The sequence below is a fragment of the Myotis yumanensis genome, unplaced genomic scaffold, assembly GCF_028538775.1.
Source record: "Myotis yumanensis isolate MYYU_CA2020_CCGP unplaced genomic scaffold, mMyoYum1.0.hap1 SCAF_2, whole genome shotgun sequence".
NCBI classification, from domain to species: Eukaryota; Metazoa; Chordata; class Mammalia; order Chiroptera; family Vespertilionidae; genus Myotis; species Myotis yumanensis.
Genome location: NW_027223753.1, coordinates 50,847,483 through 50,872,093, shown reverse-complemented (window position 1 = coordinate 50,872,093; position 24,611 = coordinate 50,847,483). Strand labels below are relative to the sequence as shown.

Below are 24,611 nucleotides of genomic sequence, written 5' to 3'. Positions count from 1 at the left end.
ATTTTGGAGATTAAGCCCTTATCAGATATGACGTTGGCAAATAAGTTTTCCCACGAGGTGGGTTTTCTTGTTGTTTTGTTGATGGTTTCTTTTGCTGTGCAGAAGCTTTTTATTTTGATGTAGTCCCATTTGTTCATTTTCTCTTTAGTTTCAACTGCCCTAGGAGCTGTATCAGTGAAGAAATTGTTTTGGCATATGTCTGAGATTTTGTTGCCTTTGTATTCTTCTAGAATTTTTATGGTTTCCTGTCGTACATTTAAGTCCTTTATCCATTTTGAGTTTATTCTTGTGTATGGTGTAAGTTGGTGGTCTAGTTTCATTTTCTTGCATATGTCTGTCCAATTTTCCCAACACCATTTATTGAAGAGACTATCTTGGCTCCATTGTATGTTCATGCCTCCTTTGTCAAAAATTAATTGAGCATATTGGTTCGGGCTAATTTCTGGACTCTCTATTCTATTCCACTGATCTATATGTCTGTTCTTGTGCCAGTACCAGGCAGTTTTGAGAACAGTGGCTTTGTAATACAGCTTGATATCTGGCATTGAGATCCCACCTACTTTGTTCTTTCTCAGGATCGCTGCAGCTATTCGGGGTCTTTTTTTATTCCAGATGAATTTTTGCAGAGTTCGTTCTAGATCTTTGAAGAAGGCCATTGGTATTTTAATGGGAAGTGCGTTGAATGTATAGATTGCTTTGGGTAGTATGGACATTTTAATGATGTTGATTCTACCAATCCAAGAACACGGTATGTTCTTCCATCTGTTTATGTCTTCCTCTATCTCTTTTTTCAACGTCCTGTAGTTTTCTGAGTAGAGGTCTTTAACCTCATTAGTTAAGTTTATTCCTAGGTATCTTAATTTTTTTGGTGCGATGGTAAATGGGATTGTTTTTCTGATCTCCCTTTCTGAAAGTTCACTATTGGTGTATAGAAATGCCTCAGATTTCTTGGGGTTAATTTTGTATCCTGCTACATTGCCAAATTCATGTATTAAGTCTAGTAGCTTTTTGATGGAGTCTCTAGGATTTTGTATGTATAATATCATGTCATTTGCAAATAAGGACAGTTTTACTTCCTCTTTTCCAATTTGGATGCCTTTTATTTCTTCTTCTTGCCTAATTGCAATGGCTAATACTTCCAGTACTGTGTTGAAGAGGAGTGGTGAGAGTGGGCACCCCTGTCTTGTTCCTGTTCTTAGGGGAAATGGTGTTAGTTTTTGTCCATTGAGTATGATGTTGGCTGTGGGCCTGTCATATATGGCTTTTATTATGTTGAGGTATGATCCTTCTATTCCCACCTTTCTGAGAGTTTTTATCAAAAATGGGTGTTGGATTTTGTCGAATGCTTTTTCTGCATCAATTGATATGACCATGTGGTTTTTTTCTTTCAATTTGTTTATGTGATGTATCACATTTATTGATTTACGGATGTTGTACCATCCTTGCATCTCTGGGATAAATCCTACTTGGTCATGGTGTATGATCCTTCTGATGTACTGCTGGATCCGATTTGCTAAGATTTTGTTGAGGATTTTGGCATCTATGTTCATGAGGGATATTGGCCTGTAATTCTCTTTCATTGTGATGTCTTTACCTGGTTTTGGTATTAGGGTGATGCTGGCTTCATAGAATGAGCTTGGAAGCGTTCCTTCCTCTTGAATTTTTTGTAGTAGTCTGAGGAGGGTAGGTTTTAGTTCTTCCTTGAATGTTTGGTAGAACTCCCCTGTGAAGCCGTCTGGCCCTGGGCTTTTGTTTGCTGGAAGCTTTCTGATGACTGCTTCAATTTCTTCCATAGTTATTGGCCTATTGAGGTTTTTAGATTCTTCCTGATTGAGTTTTGGAATGTTGTATTTTTCTAGGAATTTGTCCATTTCCTCCAGGTTGTCTAGTTTGTTGGAGTAGAGTTGCCCGTAGTATTGTTTAACAATCATTTGTATTTCTGTGGGGTCTGTTGTTATTTCGCCTCTATCATTTCTGATTTGGTTTATTTGGGACCTCTCTCTTTGCTTCTTGGTGAGCCTGGCTAGGGGTTTGTCAATCTTGTTTATCCTTTCAAAGAACCAGCTCTTGGTTTCATTGATTTTCTGTATTGTTTTTTTGGTCTCTATTTCATTGATTTCTGCTCTAATCTTTATTATCTCCTTCCTTCTGCTCACTCTGGGGTTTTCTTGTTGCTCTCTTTCTAATTCTTTGAGTTGTAGAGTTAGATGATTGACTACCATTTTTTCTTGTTTTTTGAGATAGGCCTGTAGAGCTATAAACTTTCCTCTCAGGACTGCTTTCATTGTGTCCCAGACGTTTTGGATTGTTGTGTTTTCATTGTCATTAGTGTCCAGGAAGTTTTTAATTTCTTCTTTGATGTCATCGGTAACCCAATCAATATTTAATAACATGCTATTCAGCTTCCAAGTGTTTGAGTATTTGGGGTTGTTTTTATTGTAGTTTATTTCTAACATTATGCCATCGTGGTCTGCGAAGAAGCTTTTTATGATTTCAATCTTCTTGAATTTGTGGAGACTTTGCTTGTGACCCAATATGTGGTCTATTTTTGAATATGTCCCATGAGCACCTGAGAGGAATGTATATTCCGCAGCTGTGGGGTGAAGTGTTCTGAAGATGTCAATTAAGTCCATCTGATCTAGTGAGTCATTTAGGATTGCTGTTTCTTTGCTGAGTTTTTGTCTAGCGGATTTATCCAGTGATGTCAGTGGTGTATTAAAGTCCCCTACTATGATTGTATTGTTGTGGATCTCTCCCCTGATATCTTCCAGAAGTTTTCTTATGTATGTGGGTGCTCCTGCATTGGGTGCATATATGTTTACCAGGGTTATATCTTCTTGTTGTATTGATCCCTTTAGTATTATGAAGTGGCCTTCCTTATCTCTGGTTATGGCCTTCACTTTGAGATGTATTTTGTCAGATATAAGTATTGCTACCCCAGCTTTCTTTTCCTTTCCATTTGCGTGAAAGATATTTTTCCATCCCTTCACTTTCAGTCTGTGTGAGTCCCTTCTAATGAGGTGGGTCTCTTGTAGACAGCAGATGTATGGGTCATGTTTTTTTATCCATTCAGCCACTCGATGTCTTTTGGTTGGAGCATTTAGTCCATTTACATTTAAAGTTATTATTGAAAGGTACTTGTTTGTAGCCATTTCTTTTTTTGTGTGTGAAAACACAAAAAACTTTAATCTTTCATCAATATAGTTCTTGGATTTGTATTTTTATTCTATAAATGTAACCATTAAATCGTTTCTCTTCTTTGGTTTTGTCAACTTTGCACTTTGTTAGACCTTGAATTATTTTTAAATTACTAGAAAAATTTTGAAAATTTTCTTGCTGTCATTTTTCTTTAGCTGTAAGATAGCTTAAATGTAATTGAAAATTTAAGCACTTTAGTGATTAGGAAGTTACGTTTTTTCTATGTGCTTTTCAATGATTTGAACTTAAAATTTCAATTTTATTTTCATTATGTAATATAACATTGATTACAGAAATATACATGATTGATCTTTGGTTTTGTAGGAATTACATTTAGGTGAAAACCAAATTGAAATGTTAGGGGCAGAACATCTTAAGCATCTGAATTCTATCCTTGTGCTAGACCTCCGGGATAACAAGTTAAAATCTGTTCCAGATGAAATTACACTACTACAATCATTGGAAAGGCTTGACCTAAGCAACAATGATATTAGCAGGTAAGTTTAAAGATCAAGTGAATAAGAAATAAGTGTATTTGGTTATAATTCATAAGTTAAAATATTTATAAAAAGTACATAAAAATATTTTTTTCTAAATTAAATATTTTCTGTGCAGGTATCAGGTACAGACCTACAAAGAGTAATTAGATTTTGTCCTTTACAGCAAGCTTAATATGCTAATAGAATGAGATTCATCTATAAGCTACTCTGACCTACTAGAATGTAAACTCTCAGAAGGCTGCATTTTTATCTGTTTTGTTCACTGCTCTAACTTCTAGATCAGTGTCTGGATATATAGCAGATGCCTGGTAAATATTTGTTGAATTTGTTAAATGACTGTAAAGCCATGGGAGAGATATAAAATGCTTTGGGGGCTTGAAGGAGCTAGGAATTACAAGTTATTGAGAGGTATCAGGCTAGACTTTGTGGAAGAAGTAATATTTTTAGATGATCTTTAGGACTGGGACTAGGGTGAAGCAAGTTAATTGTCTAGACTAGAGCACAAATTTAAGAATGTACTCACTTTCATGGTCATGCTTCATTCTAGTCCAAAGCTTTGAAAGTTCAGAAAATTATAGGGATGTATTCAGAGAACAGTAGAGTCAAATTGATCTGGTGAATAGGATGCAAGTAGGCAGATTATGAGAATTTAGGACTTAAGAGATAAGTTGAGACCATATGGAAGAGGTTCTTGAAATACCTGTGAAGAGTCAGTTTTCATTAGTTAAGAGGTGGAGAGCTATTGAACGATTAACAACAGAACCAAATTTATTGTAATTTATTAGAAAATAAATTGGTGATAATGGGTAAGATACATTGGATAAGAGTGGTTTTGTAGGTGGGAAGTCTAGGTAAACTCTATTAGATTAATCTAATAATGTTTAGCATTAAGGAGCACTTTCTATTATATGCAATTCACTGTATTTACAGCTTTGTAGATTTCCAGTTCACTATATTGACAGTGTTGGAGATGGGGAGGAGGAGGGTAGTGAGCAAAGAATCATAAAATGTTATAAAACTATAATATGGTTACAGTTAGTTGTGAGTACATGAAACATAGTTTATTATTGTATTATTTAATAATTACTGTATTTTCCATTTGAACATCTGTAAACCTACTTTTGCCCCTATTGTATTTAGAGATAGAATTATTTCTACAGATACAAAAATATGACTCAGACTTACCTGGAATTATATACCAGTTAGATGTCTGAAGTTTTGTGTTTGGATGTCAAAAACAAGTTTTGCTCCTTATAGAAGGTGAAAGGTTAGGCAAGGCAGATTTTCTTCTATGTGAATATTTTAATAGTGTTTTAAAAAATCAAAGTTGTTTTCAACTTTGGAGAGCAACACTTTTCACTTCTACTTATGACAGTTTTAATAAGTGGCCTGGATATCCCTTAAAGTGCTTACCAAACAACTAGTGAATGAAATAAATCTCTTGCCTCATAGATATTGACATGTAAGTTTTTCCTCATGGCAGTTTTATTTTGGCTACTGCATAAAAGCAATAGAAAGCAAATATTTAAAACAAAGACTATGATACATAATATTAAATAAATAAAGTAATTGGTAGAAATATTTCTGATATATATGTTCCTCTTTTTCCAGAGCTCTGGATAGAGAGAGAGAGAGAGAGAGAGAGAGAGAAAGAAACGTATGGCTTTTGTCATTCATTCATGTGATTGTGTGTATCAGCAGTTCATTTTCATTATAATGGAGTGTTAATCCATTATACAGCTATACCACAATTTATTCTTTTCTTCACTAGTTAGTTGATGGGCATTTGAATTATTTTCAGTTTATTGGCTATTGTGAACAGTCATGTAAAAATCTCTGTTAGGACATTATTTTCATTTCTCCTGGGTAAATCTGTAGGAGTGGGATTGCTTAGTTGTATGGTAAGTGTAAGATTCTGCTTTTCAGAGCGGCTGTACTAATTTAAATGCTCACCAGCAACATAAGATAATTCCAATTTATATTTTGGTTAAGTGCATATGGATCTTTTCCCCTGAGAATTCTTTAAGGGCAATAATCTTGATATCCTACACCAATGCCTATTTAAATATTTAATTGTAGATGCTTAATTTTGAGATTGGATATCCAATCTCAACAGGTTATCTTTTTGTGTGACAGAGATAAAAATGACTTTTCTTATTGAGTGAAAATAAGAATTGGGCTATTAAAATTAATTTTTTTTCCTTTTGTCTTTAGGAAGAATTTTATTTGCTTTAACGGCAGAATCAAAATATTTAGTACCAGTGAGGATAACTATTTTGAATCAGTGATTCAGTCAGATTTATATTTTGACCATTTACTTTTAGCACTGGATACAATTTAGCGAATGTTTTATAGCTCACATTCTTTTTTAGCAATCACAATATGATAATTTCAAACAAATCTGTTTTTTCTTTTACGTGTACAGCTACCTCAAAGGGAAATATTGTAGACCTATATTACTTGGGTTTTCTTTGACACTTACTTATATGTTGTTAGTTTTATAATCAACTATTTGGTTGAATTATTCTTACCCTTAATGTTTTCCCTGAAATCAATTTAATCTTTTGTAGTCTGCCCTATTCTTTGGGAAAACTTCATTTGAAATTCCTGGCTCTAGAAGGAAATCCTATGAGAACCATTCGAAGAGAAATTATAAATGTAAGCATATTTGGAAATCAGTTTTTAAATTTGAAATTTATACATATGTGCTGATGTATAAAACTTTTAAGATGTCTTAGTGAATATGTGCCTTTCCACCTTTTCAGAAAGGAACCCAAGAAGTCTTAAAATATCTACGAAGCAAGATTAAAGGTACTTTTCAATTTTCTTCTGTGTTAGAAAGATGATATGAAAGGTAGTAAAGTACTAATAGTACATAAATTTACATGTATTTGGGGTATAAATAATTAGAGGAAATGGTTCCTGCCAGGTGTGGTTGTAATAATCAATCCATATAGGCCATATGTATGTTGAAGTTATAAAAATATCCTTAAATCCACAATAATAATGTTCTGTCTTTAATCTGTTGATTTGTGTGTTATGGTGTACCAATTAGAAAATGTAACAAAGCAAAACTTGACTTCTATCGTATAATATATGGGCTTTATCTATATCTATCTATCTATCTATCTATCTATATCAGTGGTTCTCAATCTTCCTAATGCTGCGGCCCTTTAATACAGTTCCTCATGTTGTGATGACCCCCAACCATAAAATTATTTTTGTTGCTACTTTATAACTGTAATTTTGCTACTGTTATGAATTGTAATGTAAATATCGGATATGCAGGATGTATTTTCATTGTTACAAATTGAACATAATTAAAGCATAGTGATTAATCACAAAAACAATATGTAATTTTATATGTGTTTTCCAATGGTCTTAGGTGACCCCTATGAAAGGGTCGTTCGACCCCAAAAAGGGTCGCGACCCACAGGTTGAGAACCGCTGATCTATATACACATACATACACTAGAGGCCCGGTGCATGAAATTTGTGCACGGGGGTGTGTGTCCCTCAGCCCAGCCTGTACCCTCTCCACTCTGGGACCCTTTGGGGGATGTCCAACTGCTGGTTTAGGCAGTTGGACATCCCTCTCACAATCCGGGACTGCTGGCTCCCAACCGCTCGCCTGCCTGCCTGATTGCCCCTAACCGCTTCTGCTTGCCAGCCTGATCACCCCCTGACCATTCCCCTGCCAGCCTTATCGACACCTGTCTTCTCCTGCCGGCCTGATTGCCCCCAACTGCCGTCCCCTGCCGGCCTGGTCACCCCCAACTGCCCTTCCCTGCAGACCTGGTCCCCCCCAACTGCCCTCCCCTACCGGCCTGGTCACCCCCACTGCCCTCCCCTGCTGGCCCAGTCGCCCCTAAGTGCCCTCCCCTACTGGCCCGATTGCCCACAACTGCTCTCCCCTGCCAGCCATCTTGTGGTGGCCATCTTGTGACCATATGGGGGCGGCTATCTTTGACCACATTGGGGTGGCCATCTTGTGCGAGGGTGTGACAGTCAATTTGCATATTACCTCTTTATTATACAGGATATGCTTATTTATGTAGTATATGTATGGGTTTTATATACATGGTATAATTTATAATAATAAAAGCATAATATGCAAATCGACTGAATGACCGAACAGCAGAATGACCGTCCGGATGACCACACTATGACACGCACGGCCAGCCAGCCGTGCCATTAGGCCGTGGCATTAGGCCAGCCAGCCAAGGCAGGCGTAATGCGATTGGTCAGGGGTCCCTGCCATCCCCCAAGATCGCCCTTCAGAGGGAGGCCCAGGCCACCCTTTGTGGGGCGATTGATGGGGGGCTCCGCAATCAATCGCCCTGCAGTGGGAGGCCCAGGCCAGCCAAGTGCTCGCACCCCACGCCTATTGCCCGCAGAGGGAGGTGAACGGTGGCGGGGGAGGGGCAGGCAGCGCCGCACAGATGGCGAACAGTGGCAGCGGCGGAGGTGGGGCCAGCTGCTGGCAGCTGGGGAAAGGAAAGCCCTGCTAGGCCCTTATCACTGGTTAGGCCTAGGGACCCTACCTGAGGGGTCCCAGATTAGCAGAGGGTGAATTTCATGCACCGGGCCTCTAGTATATAATAATATATATGGGTATAAATAATATTGACTAGGAAGTATATTAGCAGGTATTTGAATATCTTTTGCCTTAGCTAAGTTCTGACAAAAAATAAATACAAAACACATTTTTCAGAATATGTTCATTTAGCACAAACAAAGGAGAAAATGATACTATAAATTTAATTCTTAATGCTTCACTAAAATTGTGATATATCCCAAATTTTTATTTAGTGTATGTCATTGTGGCATACATTAGAACATTAAGATTTAAGCAAAAACATTAGTTGTATGAGTATATTGCTGTAGATACCACTAAACCACTCCAAAACTTAGTGGCTAAATATAGCAGCTGTTAATTTAGCTCAAAATTCTGTTGGTTATGCACAACTTAGCCTAGCACCATATGGCTAGTCAGTATATGTTATATAAATAATTGTATACTTCAGTATATTCCATTTTCTGCCTTGTCCTTTAAACAAATTATTATAATCATATTCTAAGACTTATTTCCTGCCAAAGAGTTTCCTTTCTTCTCCAGGTATGCTTTCTCTTCCAGAAAAGTTTATTTATTTTGATATGAATCAAGTCATTTCAGATCAGAATTTTTTTAAGACTTAATTTTTTAAAAAATATATTTTTTTAACTTATTTCAGAGGGAAGGGAGAGGGAGAGAGAGAAACATCAATGATGAGAGAGAATCATTGATTGGATGCCTCCTGCACACCCCCTACTGGAGATTAAGCCCGCAACCCGGGCATGTGCCCTGACCTGGAATCTAACCGTGACCTCCTGGTTCATAGGTCAATGCTCAACCATTGAGACACACCGGCTGGCTTAAGACTTAATTTTTATTTTTTTATTTTTTTTATGGCCGTGTACAAGACCTAATTTTTTAAGAATAGTTTAAAGTTTACAACAAAATTGAGAGAAAGGAACAGAAATATCCCATATATCCTTTGACCCCCATATGCATAGTCTCCTCCATTGTCAATATCACTCACCAGAATGGTACTTTAAAAAAAAAATTTTTTTTTTTTAACCAAGGATGAACCTACATTGACACATCATAATCATCTCAAGTCCATAGTTATCTTATGGTTCACTCTTGCTGGTCTACCGTTATTGTAATATCATATAAAATATTTTCACTGCCCTAAAAATTCTCTATGATCTGCCTCTGCATCCCTGGCAACAACTGATCTTTTTCTTGTCTCCATAGTTTTTCCCTTTCCAAAATGTCATATAATTGGAATCATACAATTTGTAATCTTTTAAATTGGCCTCTTTCACTTAGTGCTAGCATTTAAGCATTCTCAGTATATGTTTTATACCTTGATTGCTCATTTTTTCTTAATGCTGAATAATATTTCATTGTCTGGTTGTCCTCAGTTTATTAACTTACTGAAGGATATCTTGTTTGATTCCAAGATTTGGCAGTTATGAATAAAGCAGTATTTTTTTGTTTGTAGATGTCTTGTTGATTTGGTACTATATGAGGAAAACATGACCTTTGCTACATTATATTGCCTTTGCTCATTTGTCAAACATCAGTTGACTATATTAATAGGGTTTTACTTATGGGCTCTCTCTTCTGTTCTTTTGTCTCTATTACTGTAGCTTTATAATAAGTCTCAAAGTTGGATAGTGTCAGTCCTTCAACTTTTTCTTCTCCTTCAATAGATTGTTGGCTATTCTGGTCTTTTGCCTTTCCATATAAACTTTAGGTTCTGTTAGTTAGTATTGGCAAAATAACTTGCTAAGATTTTTATTGTGATTGTGTGAATCTATAGATCAAGTAGGGAAGAATTGATCTTGACAGTATTTGGTCTTCAACCTGTGAATATGGGATATCTCTTATTCTTTGATTTCATTTATCAGAGTTTTGTAGTTTTCCTCAGTTAGTTCTTGTACATATTTTGTTAGATTTATACAAAAGTATTTTATTTTAACGGAGGCTAATGTAAATTACATTGTGTTTTTAATTTCAAATTCTACTTGTTCATTGTTGATAGAGAAAAGCAATTTGCTTTTCCATATTAACCAGGTATCCTCATCCTTCTGTAATTATTTACTTAGTTCCAGGAGGGTTTTTTCCCAATTCTTTCATGTCTTCTACCTAGATGATTGTGTCATCTGTGAACAAAGACAGTTTTATGTCTTCCTTCCCAATCTCTATACCTTTTATTTCCTTTTCTTGCCTGATTGCTTTAGCAGAGACAGTACAATGTTGAAAAGGAGGGTGTGAGGGGATATCCATGCCTTGTACCTGATCGTAAGGGGATAGCTTTGAGATTTTCACCATTAAGTTTGATGTTACCCTGTAGGGTTTTTGTACATAGTTTTTATCAAGTTGAGGAAGTTCCTCTTGTGGAAGCTAAAAAAGTAATACTTTTCCTCCTTCTAACTTTTTCTAGCTGGGCTAATTAATTTAGGGACAGGATTAACAGGAGAAAATAAAATGTTAGTACATGTGTATGGGGAATTTACATAAGTATGAAAATTCCATAAACAGTGAGATAATATTGGGTACATATGACATTTTGGACAAAGGAGAAAAGGGAAGGAACAAGATACTAGATTTCAGAAATGATAATGGGTGATTTATAGGTAGTTGAGGAAGAGTAGAACACGTGTCACGTAAATCCTTGCTATGCAACTCAGAAACAATGTGACACAGACCCCATCTAGTTAACAGACCCCTACCTGAAGCCTTTCTATTTACCATACTTATTTCAAATTAGGCTAAGGCAAACATGGTAAGATTTCCTTCCTGTAGCAGGTTTTTTTTTATCTGAATCTCTTGGGCAAGAAAGGGGTGAAAGGTTTTTTCCCCCCGAGTCTTTTGTTTCTTTTTTTAATGGTAGAAAGCTTCAGTTTCATGGAATCACATCCCTGGATTTCTCAAGTCCCATTTCCCTTAGTCCAGTCATAGAAAAATATAGCTGGAGTTTCAGTAAAGTTAGAAGCAGAGTCAAAGTCCAGAGTTTCCATTCGGTGTTGCAGCTGGGCCCAGTATAATAACATCAGGTTAGCTGTAGCCCATTTGTCCATTGTGTATGGATGAATGCAGGGAAGTAGGAGCAAAAGAGCCCCCACAAGCCAGGAGTTAAGTGTAATGCACCAAGAACCTGTTGTTTCTTAATAACAGCTTAAAATTAATATTCTAAAAGGAAGTTTCAAGGTGGCAAGACTTTGGTCCCCTTCATCCTCTATTCCTAGTTTGCTGAGTGTGTGTGTGTGTTTTTTTTAAATCATGAATGAGTGTTGGATTTTGTCAAATGCTTTGTTATACATCTGTTGCTATTGTTATTGGTGGGGTGCCATCTGTGTCCTCATCTGTTATCGGTGGAAGTGGAGTGCTTGGGATGTCACAAGGAAAGGAATTTCGTGAGACTCGAAGGGAGGATGAGTGATCTTTACTTCCATGGAATTAAGCCCCTGGGTTCCCAGTGTACCATTTCCCTCCGTCTTGCCATGAAAAAAGTCCAATTTTGTCTTCAGCAGGGCTAGAATTAAGGCCACTGCTCACAGTCTCTACTCCGTATTAAAGCACAGTCCAGTCCAGCATCTGGCCAGCTTAGTTTGTGTTCCCAGCTGTACTCCATCCATTGTGTGTGTAGAGAGAGAACAGGCAAGCACACAGGACGAGTGCGGGTCATGGAGCAAGAATGTCAGAGCACAAGAGCAGAACAAGAGAGCGGGAACTCTTTGGGAATTATGTAGTCCCAAATTTTCAGGAGCTTGCATTGGGGTCCATGCTCCTAACCAATCCATTGTTTCCCAGGCTAGACTGATAGGCAAGTAGCTTCCCTACGTCACCCCTACTTCTCTGTGCATGCTTCCTTCTCCCCCTTTGTTGGATCTCTTCCTTCAGTGTTCTGCAGGGAATGGACCCATGGCTTCCTGGTGAAGCTGCCTAGATGACCATGCTTATAATGTCTTGCCTCACCTTTGCTCTCTTCCTATTATTAGTATTAATAACTAGCTAATTATGACAATAACAGTATGGTCATGTCATTTTTCTTTTTTAGCCTGCTTATGTGAAGGATTGCATTAATTGATTTTTGAACCTTGAACTAGCCTTGCATACCTGCATCAAATTCCACTTGGTTGTGGTGTGTAATTTTTTTTAATACTTTTTTAGATTTGATTTGCTAGTGAAGGGAACCAACATTTTGCCATCCTGAAGTTGCCTTTTGGAATATTTATTTTCAGAAACAAGACTCAGAGGTAGGCTTTGACTCTCTTCCCTTCCTGCCCAGGAGATTCAGAGAAACCTGCTTTAGAAAGAGAGCCTGGCTTAATCACCTTAAGAATCTTTACGCTAGCATTAGTTAGGAAGACTCCAAGTGTGTTTGCTAAATGCATCCTGTGTCCCATTGTTTCTGAGTTGTCTGGCAAAAAGTTTCAGTCGCACTGTACGTGTGCGCCCGCACATGGTATTTTGTGGAAGAGCCACACTAAAGGGGCCAAAGAGCCGCATGGGGCTTGTGAGCCATGGTTTGCCGACCACGGGGCTATCCAGTTTCCCTGCATCATTTGTTGAAAAGGCCATTCTTTTCAACAAGGTCTTTCCATTCTCATTGAAAATCAGTTGACCATAAATGTAGGGTGCATTCTGGCCTCTCAATTTTATTCCACTGATCTCTATGTCTATTCTGTGCCAGTACTACACTGTCTTGATGACCATTGCTTTGTAGTAAGTTTTGCAATCAGGAAATGTAAGTCCTCCTACTTTATTATTTTTCTCAGGCTTGTTTTGGCTATTCTGGGTTTCTTGCAATTCCATACGAATTTTACAATCAACTTAATTTCTACAAAGAACTCAGCTAGGATTCTGTTAGAGGATTGCATCGAATTTGTAGTTCAGTTTCGGGAATAGTGCCAAGGCAGTGTTAAATGTCTCTGGAGATTAGTGAGAGGGTTGATTTGTGTGTGAATGTGTGAGTACACAGACATGTTAGGAAATATTTATTGAAAATAACCCAGCTCAGTAGTTGAGCGTCAACCTGTGAACCAGGAGGTCACAGTTCGATTCCCAGTCAGGGCGCATGCCTGGGTTGCAGGCTTGATCCCCAGTGTGGGGTGTGCAGGAGGCAGCCGATCAATGATTCTCTCTCATCATTGATGTTTCTCTCTTTCTCTCCTTTTCCTTCCTTCTCTGAAATAAATAAAAAAGAAAGGAAGAAAGAAAATAGTCTTACATTTGCTAAAAAAAAAAAAATCTTAATGTAAGTGATATATTAAAAGTTTCCTGAATTAGACAAATTACCAGATTTTAAATGATTGAGGATAATCAGCTTCATTGTATTCTAAAATGAATGCCGAAACCGGTTTGGCTCAGTGGATGGAGCGTCGGCCTGCGGACTGGGGGGTCCCGGGTTCGATTCCGGTCAAGGGCATGTACCTGGGTTGTGGGCACATCCCTAGTGGGAGATGTGCAGGAGGCAGCTGATCGATGTTTCTCTCTCATCAATGTTTCTAACTCTCTATCTCTCTCCCTTCCTCTCTGTAAAAAATCAATAAAATATATTAAAAATAAAATAAAATGAAAAGATAGGCATATGCCTATTTTGTAGACATTTGTGGGAAATAATCATTTTTTCCTGTTGTTTTTAATACATTTCTTCTAATGGACTATATTATTTTGCTTAAGAGGAAGGATTCCTTGTTGTTTCTTCTGAGACATTTTAGTTATTCTTAAAGGTTCTTTCCTACTTCTGAGTTTCCTTATGGTAGGATTTATTAATAGATTTTGAAGCCATATTATAGTAACTTTATTTTCTATTAATTAAATATTAAATTCAAACTCAGATTTGAGTTATTGGAGATAAAGCATACGACTAAGACGTTCTCACCAATTACATAAAGAAATCATATTTATAATTTTTATGTATTTTCTTAATTTTCAAAAATGACTTTATGCTATATATATTGGTTTCATATAACATTTCCCCCCCCAGATGATGGACCTAGCCAAAGTGACTCTGTTATTGAGACTGCCATGACACTACCAAGTGAATCTAGAGTCAATGTACATGCCATCATCACATTAAAAATATTAGACTATAGGTATGTAATTCATTTTTTTTTAAACGTAACAAAACGTAGGAAATTTTCAGAAATAAACCTTTTGCAAAAGTGCATTAGTATGCTTGACTTAGAATAATAGCAATTGTAAAAGCAATGATGAGATAGAAGCATATTAAAAGTTCAATGAACTTAAATGCCCATTTCTTAGGTGGTTTGTATGTATTATGCTAGAGATGAATCAATGGCTATTAATAGTAAAATGTTTATAATAAAGAACCTTTTGCTATTACGAAAAATAAAAGGGTGACAGTATTGGTTGGTAATAAAATTTTCTGACCAGCATCTAGAGAGGATTTTTATATTGGTATGGGACAGGGGGGAGGCAGGGAGGCGTGTCTATGTTAGTAAATTAGAAATAAATATAATTTAGTTAATCAACACCCCAAGCAGGCAAAGCTTGAGAGGTTGTATTGTGTTAATATATCTGAATGAAAATAAAATAATGTCATAGTAACAATGTGCTCTGGTAGCAAATATATTCAATCTGAAACAGTTACAATGTTGGTATGTAAACTGAGACAAAGCTTAAAAATTTTTATATATTATGGAAGTGTATTTGATTGGGAAATGAAGATACCTATGCAAAGTTCGGGAGTGGTTAAGTGTTCTATCAGTACTGAGGTGACAAAGATAAAAATATCCAATACTATCAAAGCTCTTGCAATGATTGGCTCAGTAATGTAATGAAAATACAGAATAACACCAAATCATCTACACAGCCAGCTTTAATATCTTGCCTCTTTTCCTCAATGTGTCAGTAGGAACCACCTTCTCAGTAGTCAGTATACTCCAAAAAAATCTATACAGTAATAGTAATACAATTTTATTTGAGATAATCAATCCTACTTTTTAAAGACACACGTATCACAAAAGCATAATAAATACATTTAAGACTATACATCTTAGATTACATAATTAGATTCTGAATTTATTGTAATTTATTTTCCTCAGAGACTTTAATTGGAAAAGAGTATACCATTTAAGATACAAATTAATTCCCAATTTTAAGTTATAAATGCCTTCAACTAAATTTTTAAAAATAGCATGAATCTTCAAAGTTTGATTAGAATAAATCACTTTCTGATGACTTGAACATAGCTGATTGAAAAGATAAAAATGCTACATCTGCCCAGCAGAAAATGGAGCCCTAAGCAGAAAAAGTAGAAGGCATAATACGTATGGAATTTAGGCTGTCTTTTTTCCTATCTGTATTGCAATAGCTTTCTTACACAGTTCTCCCATACTGCACACATGATATTGCTTTCTTGTACATACAGTCATTCAGTGGACATTCTATCGAGGATGCTTTTAAGTGGGTGATGTATTAGGCGTTAAAAAGAACATAAAGATAATGGCTAATTATAACAACAACAGATTGTTAAATGTCAGCAGTCTATAGTTTCATTTAAGATTAAATTATATTTCATTAAAAATCTTACTGAAAATTTTAATTTTACTGAAAAGGAAATTTATATTTACATTTGTAAAAGATCTGGCATAAATAACAATTAATAACTCTTTAGATTCTAATTTCAAAGAACTGAAGTTCAGGGAAGGTGAATGATAAAACTCCTTAATGGTAGAACCAGAAATTGTTTATTCTAAGGCCACTACTCTGTCTACCTTGTCACATGCTAAAGGAGAGAGAAATTGGTTTAGGTTATGAGAACACTAGTACAATATTGAACATTTAAGAATGATTCTTATCTTGCAGTTTAATATATACCTAAAGAAAGTTGACAGATAGCCTGTATTAAAGAATTTTTAAAAAGGGGCAAAAACAGTTTTTAAAATTACAGATTTAGTTCTACTCTGAGGTAGAGGAATTCATTTACTGAGTTACTAGCTATTTACTATATGACTTCTAGACATTGGAGTCTGGAGATATATCTTTATTTTTATTAACATTGAGTATATGAATGCTCAGAAGGTACGTTGTGTTGTGACACAGTATGTTGTCTAAATTCCTGACAGTTAACATTTTGTGGATTGGCAGGTTTTTGTAGCATTCTTTACAGAACTACATTATCAACTAACTACCTTAAAAATTGTCTTATAAAATCTTCAAAGTCCTTTAAAAGTAAAAAGTAATAATCATATTTTTCTGGACTTCTCAAAGTTAAACATTTTTCATTTAGTGATAAACAGACAACCTTGATTCCTGATGAAGTGTTTGATGCAGTAAAAAGCAATATTATCACTTCTATTAACTTCAGTAAGAATCAGCTATGTGAAATTCCAAAAAGGTAAGAACTGTTCATGGTGCCATTTCTATTAAGTTGTTACTCATTCTAAGTTTTGTTTCATCTTAGTTGCAAAAATATTTATTTTATAGTTTTTAAATTTGAAAGTATATATAAAGTTTCTTGCATTAATAATACTGGAGGGATTTAGCAAAATTTATTTAAATATTTCCTGAGACACTTTTGCTGTTTTTGTTTGTTTGTTTGTTTTAAATATATTTTTATTGATTTCAGAGAGGAAGGGAGAGGAAGAGAGAGATAGAAATATCAATGATGAGAGGAAATCACTGATCGGCTGCCTCCCACACGCCCTCTACTGGGGACTGAGCTCACAACCCGGGCATGTGCCCTTGGCCAGAATCAAACCTGGGACCCTTGAGTCCGCAGGCTGACGCTTTATACAGTGAGCCAAACTGGCTAGGGCTGTTATGAGAGGTGTATATATGTAGATTTTTTTTCTAAAACTTTGTTTCTTTTTTTACATTTTAAACTTGGAGACTAGGTATTATTAAAAGTATTAAATTACTTTTCCTCACATAATGAAAAATACATGAAGAAAGTTTTAAGAGACTATCCAAAGCCAGGTTCATGTAGATTAATAGGAATTTATATTTGGGGCTTTATATTAGTGAATTGAGAACCCACTGAATTTTTCCACTGAAAGCAAAAATAAAATTGATTGAATCTTATTAATATTTTTTCCTAGAAAAGGATTCTTTACTTCCAAATATTAGAAGTCTTTTTCATTATATTTTGTTTAAAACATCTTTTTAGATGTAAATTATAGCAGAATTTTAGGTTTTGAGAAAAAATTAGTTTAACGTTGAACTTTTACAAATGAATGTTGTCTTACAATCTATATATATATAAAAAGCCAACAACCCTAACGACTGGTCACTATGACATGAAGCCCACTGTGACCAGCGAACTGGCCCGATCAGGTACATATATCTCCTTTTTTCCTCATTGACCCAAGAGCTCTGTATGCTGAGGCTGATCCCTGGCCAGCATTGCAGCTTTACTCTGCTCAAACCTGCTCTTTTCCCATTCTTCCCAGTTACTGTTCTCAAAAGTATCCTTTAACAAGTACTGCCCACTACCAGACTCTCCTACCCCGAACGGCGGTGGCCTGGCCAAATGCCCCATCCCCTTCCCCCTGGCCAGCCCCGCCCCCGATCGGCCTGCCCCACCACGATAGGCCCGCAGCCCCTCCCCCCAGCCAGCCCCGCCCCTGATCAGCACTCCCCCAACCCATGGCCCCTCCCCCAGGCTGCTGGCCCCCGATCGGCACCCCTAACCCCATTTGGGGGCAAGGCCAGCCGGCCCACCGCCCACAGCCCCTCCCCATGGCTGGCCCCACCCCCAATCAACCCCCCAAACCCAACTGGGGGCGGGGCCCCTCCCCCCAGCCGGCCGGCCCTGATCAGGGTGGGCTGGCTGGCCAACCTTCCATCATCTTCATCTCCCGACAGGCCCAGCTCCGATCCGCCCCAATTGAGGCCAGACCAGCTGGACCCACCCGTGCACGAATTCGTGCAGTGGGCCTCTAGTTAACTATATACCCAAAGAAAGGTGATAGATAACTTTGCAATTAAGACAACAGTATGGGAGGCAGGATTGGGCAGTGTTAAAGAATTGGGACAATATAGTTGATTGTTTATATCTATATCCCAGATCTACCAGCTGTGTGGCTTTGGACAAGTTAACTAGCTGCTCTTACTAGTGGTTTTCTCACCTGTGAAATAGAGATAATCATTTATTATTACCTACTAGAGCCCTGGTACATGGATTTGTGCACCGGTGGGTCCCTCAGCCTGGCCTGCGGGGATCAAAAAACTGGCTTTCCGACATCTCCTGAGGGGTTCCGGATTTCAAGAGGGCGCAGGCCAGGCCGAGGGACCCCACGGCATGATCGGGGCCGGGGAGGGACTGTGGAGGGTTCCAGGGCATGTCCAGCCTGTCTCACCCAGTCCTGATCGGCCGAACCTCAGCAACAAGCTAACCTATCGGTCAGAGCATCTGCACCCTGGTGGTCAGTGCGTATCATAGCAACTGGTCGAATGGTCAGACACTTAGCATATTAGGCTTTTATATATATAGATGTTAATAGCTATTTATAAGAATCAAATGGCATAATCCACATAAAGCATTTAACCAGTGCCTAGCATTTGGTAAGTACTTAAGTACTTTTTAAAAAAGAAGAAAAAGTGATATATTTGGAAAATAGAATGAGTTTCATCTGATTGCAAAAAATTTTTTTTTCGATCTTTAAAATTTTTAAAAAGTCCAACAAACTATAACTTTACAGAGCATAGTTTGGGAATGTAGATCTTGAAAGATGATAACTAAGAGTTTCCATTGAAAAGGGAGATTTAGTTCATTTTCTCATTCTCTCTTTAAGGGCTCAGAAGATATTTGATAGAGTAGTTGAGCATTGATATTTGCTGTCAGATAGGATAAGATTGTCTTGGGGATCCTGGTTCATACAAGCTAATTGGGAAAAAAGATGAAAGGAGTTAAAACACTTTACCTTATTGCTTACTTCCTTATTTTATCTCACAATCTGGTTATGCAAAACAATGTTATTCTGTTACCACAGTTATTTTATCATCATTTTCACTGTTGCTGTAGAGAGTTTCTGAACCACTTTCCCTCTTTCTTAATTTTTTATTCCACATGTTAGAGTTTTCACCATATTATTATCTGATTGTAAAAATAATATTTATTCATAAGATTTTATACTAAATGAAGGGAGAGATCGCTAATAGTCCCATCACTGATTTATTAACTAATGGCATATTTTATTTCAAGCAATTCCCCATTTATAATTATACTAGAGGCCCAATGCACGAAATTCATGAAAGGGACTCGGCTCCTGCCGCCACAGTGGCTGCCTCGGCCCCCGCCTGCCATGGTTGCCGGGGGACTCTGCCTCGGCCCCTGCCCACTGGGGTGGCCACCTCTGCCTTGGCCCCCTCTGGAAGGATGTCCAGAAGGATGTCTGGTCTAATTAGCATATTATGCTTTTAGTATTATTAGCATATTACGCTTTTATTATTATAGATTACAATTTGTATCTTGACTGGTTTTTTTCCCCTAAATAATTCACTATGTTGTAAATAGTACTTTAAAAATAGATCCAGCCCTAGCCGATTTGGCTCAATGGATAGAGCATTGGCTTGCAACTGAAAGGTCCCAGGTTCGATTCCAGTCAAGGGCACATGCCCGTGTTGTGGGCTTGATCCCAAGTAGGGGTTGTGTAGGAGGAAGCTGATCAATGATTCTCTCTCATCATGTTTCTGTCTTTCTCTCCCTTTCCCTTCCTCTCTGAAATCAATAAAAATACATTAAAAAAATAAAATAAAATAAAAATAGATGCAGAGTCCTAGCTGTTTTGACTCAGTGGATAGAACCTTGCTCAGCCCGAGAACTGAAGGTGCGGGTTCAATTCCAGTCAAGGGCATGTACCTGGGTTTCAGTCTTGATCCCAACCTGGGTTGGGGCACATGCAGGAGGCAGCCAATCTATCAGTGTTTCTCTCTGTCTTTCCCCCTCCCTTCCACTTTCTTTAACACGTTAAGCGCCAATCTGGTTTTGTCTTCCTTTCCGTTTAGCCCACGATATCCGATTTCACCGATATGCTGGTGGCACCAGTTACTGACCAGTCCGGACAGAAAATATAGTGTCAGTTACTGGTGCTTAATGTGTTAAAAGTCAATGGAAAAATATCCTTGGGTGAGGAAAAATATCCTTGGGTGAGGATTAACAACAACATAGATCCATAGACATGGAAATATGGAATGAACTGACACATATCAGAGGGAAAGTGGGGAGTGGAAGGGGGTGACATGAGGAGATTACCCAAAGAATTTATATGCATTTATGCATAACCCATGGACAGAATATAGTGCGCTAGGTAGGCTTTGTGGTGGTGTGTGTGTGTGGGGGGGGGGGGGGGGGTGGAGGGTAGGTGTGGGGTTGAGGGGGTCATTGGGAGGGAAAAGGGGACATATGTTATACTTTCAACAATAAAGATTAAATATAGAAAAATTTATATATGATAAAGTTGATTATGGCAATAAATAAAAGAAAACATTTCTTTAGGCCAGATTTCTAGATGACTTACTAAATCAAAGAGTATGGCTATCTATACATATCCAAACTCATTGTATCTTCTTTAGCACAGTATTTGATACTCTTTTTTTCTTGCTAATATAGACAAAAATGATTTATAGTCAATAGTTTAATTCATTTCTTGGCTAACCATATATAGCATTTCATGTTTTTATAGTTCAACTAGAGGCCTGGTGCACGGATTCATGCACCAGTGGGGTCCCTCGGCATGGCCTGCACCCTCTCGCAATCTGGGACCCCTCGGGGGATGTCGGAGAGCCGGTTCAGCCCAATCCCCACTGGCCAGGTTGAGGGACCCCACTGGTGCACCAATTCATGCACCAGGCCTCTAGTATGCATATAAGATCTTTGGTTAATCTCTTCCCCCCCTTCCCTTCCCTCTGAGATTTATCAGTTTGTTCCATATTTCCATGCCTGTGGTTTCTGCTCCTGCATTGAGTGTCTGCCCCCTGGTGGTCAGTGCGCGTCATAGCTATCAGCTAGGCGGACAGTCGCTTAAACTTTTATATATATAGATTAATAGCATTCTTTCAACACATTAAGTGCCAAGCCTGTTTTGTCTTCTTTTCCGTTTAGCCTGCGATATCTGATTTTACCGATATGCTGGCGGCACCAGTGACTGACCGGTCCAGACGGAAAATATACTGTCAGTCACTGGAGACTGACATGGCGCTTAACTAAGTATTAAACTACTAAGCTTGACTAGGCTTACTTAGAAATGTTCAGTTCTTCCTTTTTAAGTTTTTGAGTTAAGTTGCTTAGTAAGTGACACTTATCAAACCTAGGAATTAACTTAATTTTTCTTGCAGTCATGATTAAATGTAATGATAGGATATTAAATACTATACTATACTTTTAAAATGTGGACATACAGTATTTAAAAAACATTTTGAAGTAGCCAGATGGTGTTATATAATGCACTCTAAAAAGAAAACTACTATGTTATAGAATATATGCCTAACCATTTATTTCATGGATTCAAATCATTAACAAAATTGCCTAGATTTGACTTTTCTTTAATTGGTTCTTTGTCCATAATTGGTTTAAATATAAAATAAAGGGGCTGTTAAATTTCATCATACATTTAAGGATAAGTAGAAATTCTGGGACAGAAGGCTGTTTTTAAAAACTACGTTTATCAGTTACACATCCAAGCTGATTAAAATTTTTATGAGGAAAGTAAAATTTACAGAAGATCTTAATTAGCAGAAATAATACAGGATTTTTATCCTCTATGGTCTTCTTATAGTTTGAGTGCTAACATTTAAAAATTATTTTTGTTTCAGGATTATAGAACTGAAGGAAATGGTTTCTGATGTCAATCTCGGTTTTAATAAGCTTTCCCTTATATCTTTGGAATTATGTATGCTTCAGAAATTGAGTTTTTTAGATCTCAGGTATGTATTGATACTGTTCTTCACTTTTTCCATTATAACTTATCTTTGAGTTTTGCCTAACTTTTGCCCTGTCCCTCATATTTTCCTAAGTAAGTCTGGAAATTGGTCTTTAGTTGATTAATAATATTTTAGGGTAACTCTAAAATATAGCATTTAGGAAATATTTTAATCAGATATCTATCATTGTAGGCAATTTACAAGTTAGGTTATATGACAAAATTATTTTAGATATTGGAAAATATTAACACATTTTTAGATTCTTGCTTATGCAAAATTACAAATAACATGTGGAAAGTATTTGCTTCACATGGTTCCTTTTCTCAAAGTAAATAACATAAAACTGTCCATCCTGTACTGGCATACCAGCTAGCTGGCATGGCTTTCTCTCTCTCTCCCTTTCTCTCTCTTTTAAAATATATTTTTATTGATTTTATAGAGGAAGGGAAAGGGAGAGAGAGATAGAAACATCAGTGATGAGAGAGAATCATTGATCAGCTGCTTCCTGCATGCCCCCTACTAAGGATCAAGCCCACAACCTGGGTATGTGCCCTTGACTGGAATCGAACTGGGGACCATTTAGTCCACAGGCTGACACTGTATCCACTGAACCAAACCAGCTGGGGCTAGCATGGCTTCTCTTAAAAAGAAACTATTTGGTTCCAAAATATTATATTACATACACATGCCAGAAATAATGGAAAGGAACACTATAAGTGGCAACAACAAGAAAAGGAACTACTTAAGGTTCTGCAGATGTAATAGGAAGTTTAAATATGTTCAAAGTTGACATGACAGGATCAAAAGTATCACAGTTCTCTGAAGGTAATAATACATGTCTCTGTGTTAGATAATCATTTATTTGCATGGGCTTTAGTACTATATGTCTACTACCTAGGTTTCCTACTGCTCATGTATTGTTACTAGGAGTGGTTTCTAGTTTAAGTCTAGCTCCTCTTGTTCTGCTCAAACAGTAGTTAAATAACAATAAGTTAAGTTATATCTTTTTTTTATTTATGGGATGAAAGCAAATCTCTGCTCCTACTAAATATAGACTAGTTTCTATTTTTGGGTGGCAGCATTAGCAAAACAGTGTAAACCATATTTTAGTTCAGTATTAACAGAGTAAAGAGAGTGAATTCATGTCCACATTGCTGTTGTATTTATTTCTTTTTGTCCCATTCTTCAATGGTGTGTGTATGTGTGGCCTTTTTCTGTAACCATATCTGGAGGTTTCTAATTAAGTGACTAAAATATGCTTTTATGTCTAATATCAGTAGGTATAAGACTTTCTAGGAAAAGGATAGAAATGAGCAGTAGGTTATTCAGTACACCTTAATAAAGACAATAACTGGAGAAAAGAACAGAGAAAAGAAAAAAAAACATAGGTTGAACTGTAACTGTTACACTTGACTTCCGAATGTAAAGAAATAAGTTAGAGGAAATTATTCAATTGTAATATGTAGCCATCAGGTTGGATATAATTTTTTCACAGATATTTTCTATTGTTAGGTATATATAGCCTCTATAATCCTTTTTGTTAACCTTCCTTCTAACATTAAATGAGGTCCTTCCAACAGTAAATGAGATTCTGTTTTCTGCCATGGTTCATCATAAGATCTAAAAAAAGAAAATGCACTGTGCAAATTTAAGTTCCAAACTTAGAGTAGAAATGGACTTGCATAAAACCTATGTGGTAGAAAGTTCCACATTTCTAAATATGTAGCATCTCTCTACTTTCCTGTCAAGTTTTTAATATAATATTTAAAAATTTTTTGAGTAGAGCTTCATGTCTGTATGCAAGATATTTGTGTATTCACACCAATCAAATATCTGTAGTATCAAAGAATGTGGTATTTCAAAGCATGATGTAAAGGTCCCTGATCTGGAGAAGTATTGCTGAGCTCAGTTTGAAGGAGATAAGGAGTTACTTAACAGTGTTAGTCCTATTAAATCAATTGTTAAAGAGTTGATTATATTATCAATGGGCTGCATATTGGTATTAGAATTTGGTAAAGTAATCAAATACTTGAGGTAGCCAACTGATTTAGCATTCTGAGGACTCAGCCTTAAGCAGATCAGATCGAAGATTTATAAGCAGAGCTGTGTATTTTTTGTGTGTGATGAACACTAATTATAAATTGAAGCTGAACAAAAATTTTTTGTAAATCATCTTTTTCTTTCTAACTTAGAAACAATTTTTTAAATTCCTTGCCTGAAGAAATGGAATCGTTGATAAGACTACAGACAATCAATCTTTCCTTTAATAGGTAAGAGACAGAACAGACAAATTTGTGACTATTATTCTATGGAAAATTTGTAGGTTTAATCAGAGACAACAACTAAAGGAGCAAACAAAAAAGGCCCTATATTTTTACTTAATTTAAATGTCCAGGTTTATTTTCACTTAGTTCTACTTAGAATTTAAAGTGTTGTTGCTTTCTTAGAATTTTCACCATGTAGTAGAT

The 24,611-nt window shown here is 36.9% G+C and overlaps 1 protein-coding gene across 5 annotated transcripts in view; it reads left to right on the top strand.

The window, feature by feature from the left end:
* Positions 1-24,611, top strand: part of LRRC40 (leucine rich repeat containing 40) — a 56,470-nt gene that overhangs the window by 19,064 nt on the left and 12,795 nt on the right. For 4 of the 5 annotated variants that reach the window (XM_070405368.1, XM_070405366.1, XM_070405367.1 and 1 more), the window contains 7 exons: positions 3,523-3,695; positions 6,269-6,356; positions 6,464-6,509; positions 14,243-14,351; positions 16,511-16,618; positions 22,036-22,146; positions 24,336-24,413. In XM_070405368.1, the coding sequence (XP_070261469.1) occupies positions 3,523-3,695; positions 6,269-6,356; positions 6,464-6,509; positions 14,243-14,351; positions 16,511-16,618; positions 22,036-22,146; positions 24,336-24,413 (713 nt within the window). The remainder of the gene's footprint in view (positions 1-3,522; positions 3,696-6,268; positions 6,357-6,463; positions 6,510-14,242; positions 14,352-16,510; positions 16,619-22,035; positions 22,147-24,335; positions 24,414-24,611) is intronic. The other variant, XM_070405369.1, reaches the window with a different exon arrangement.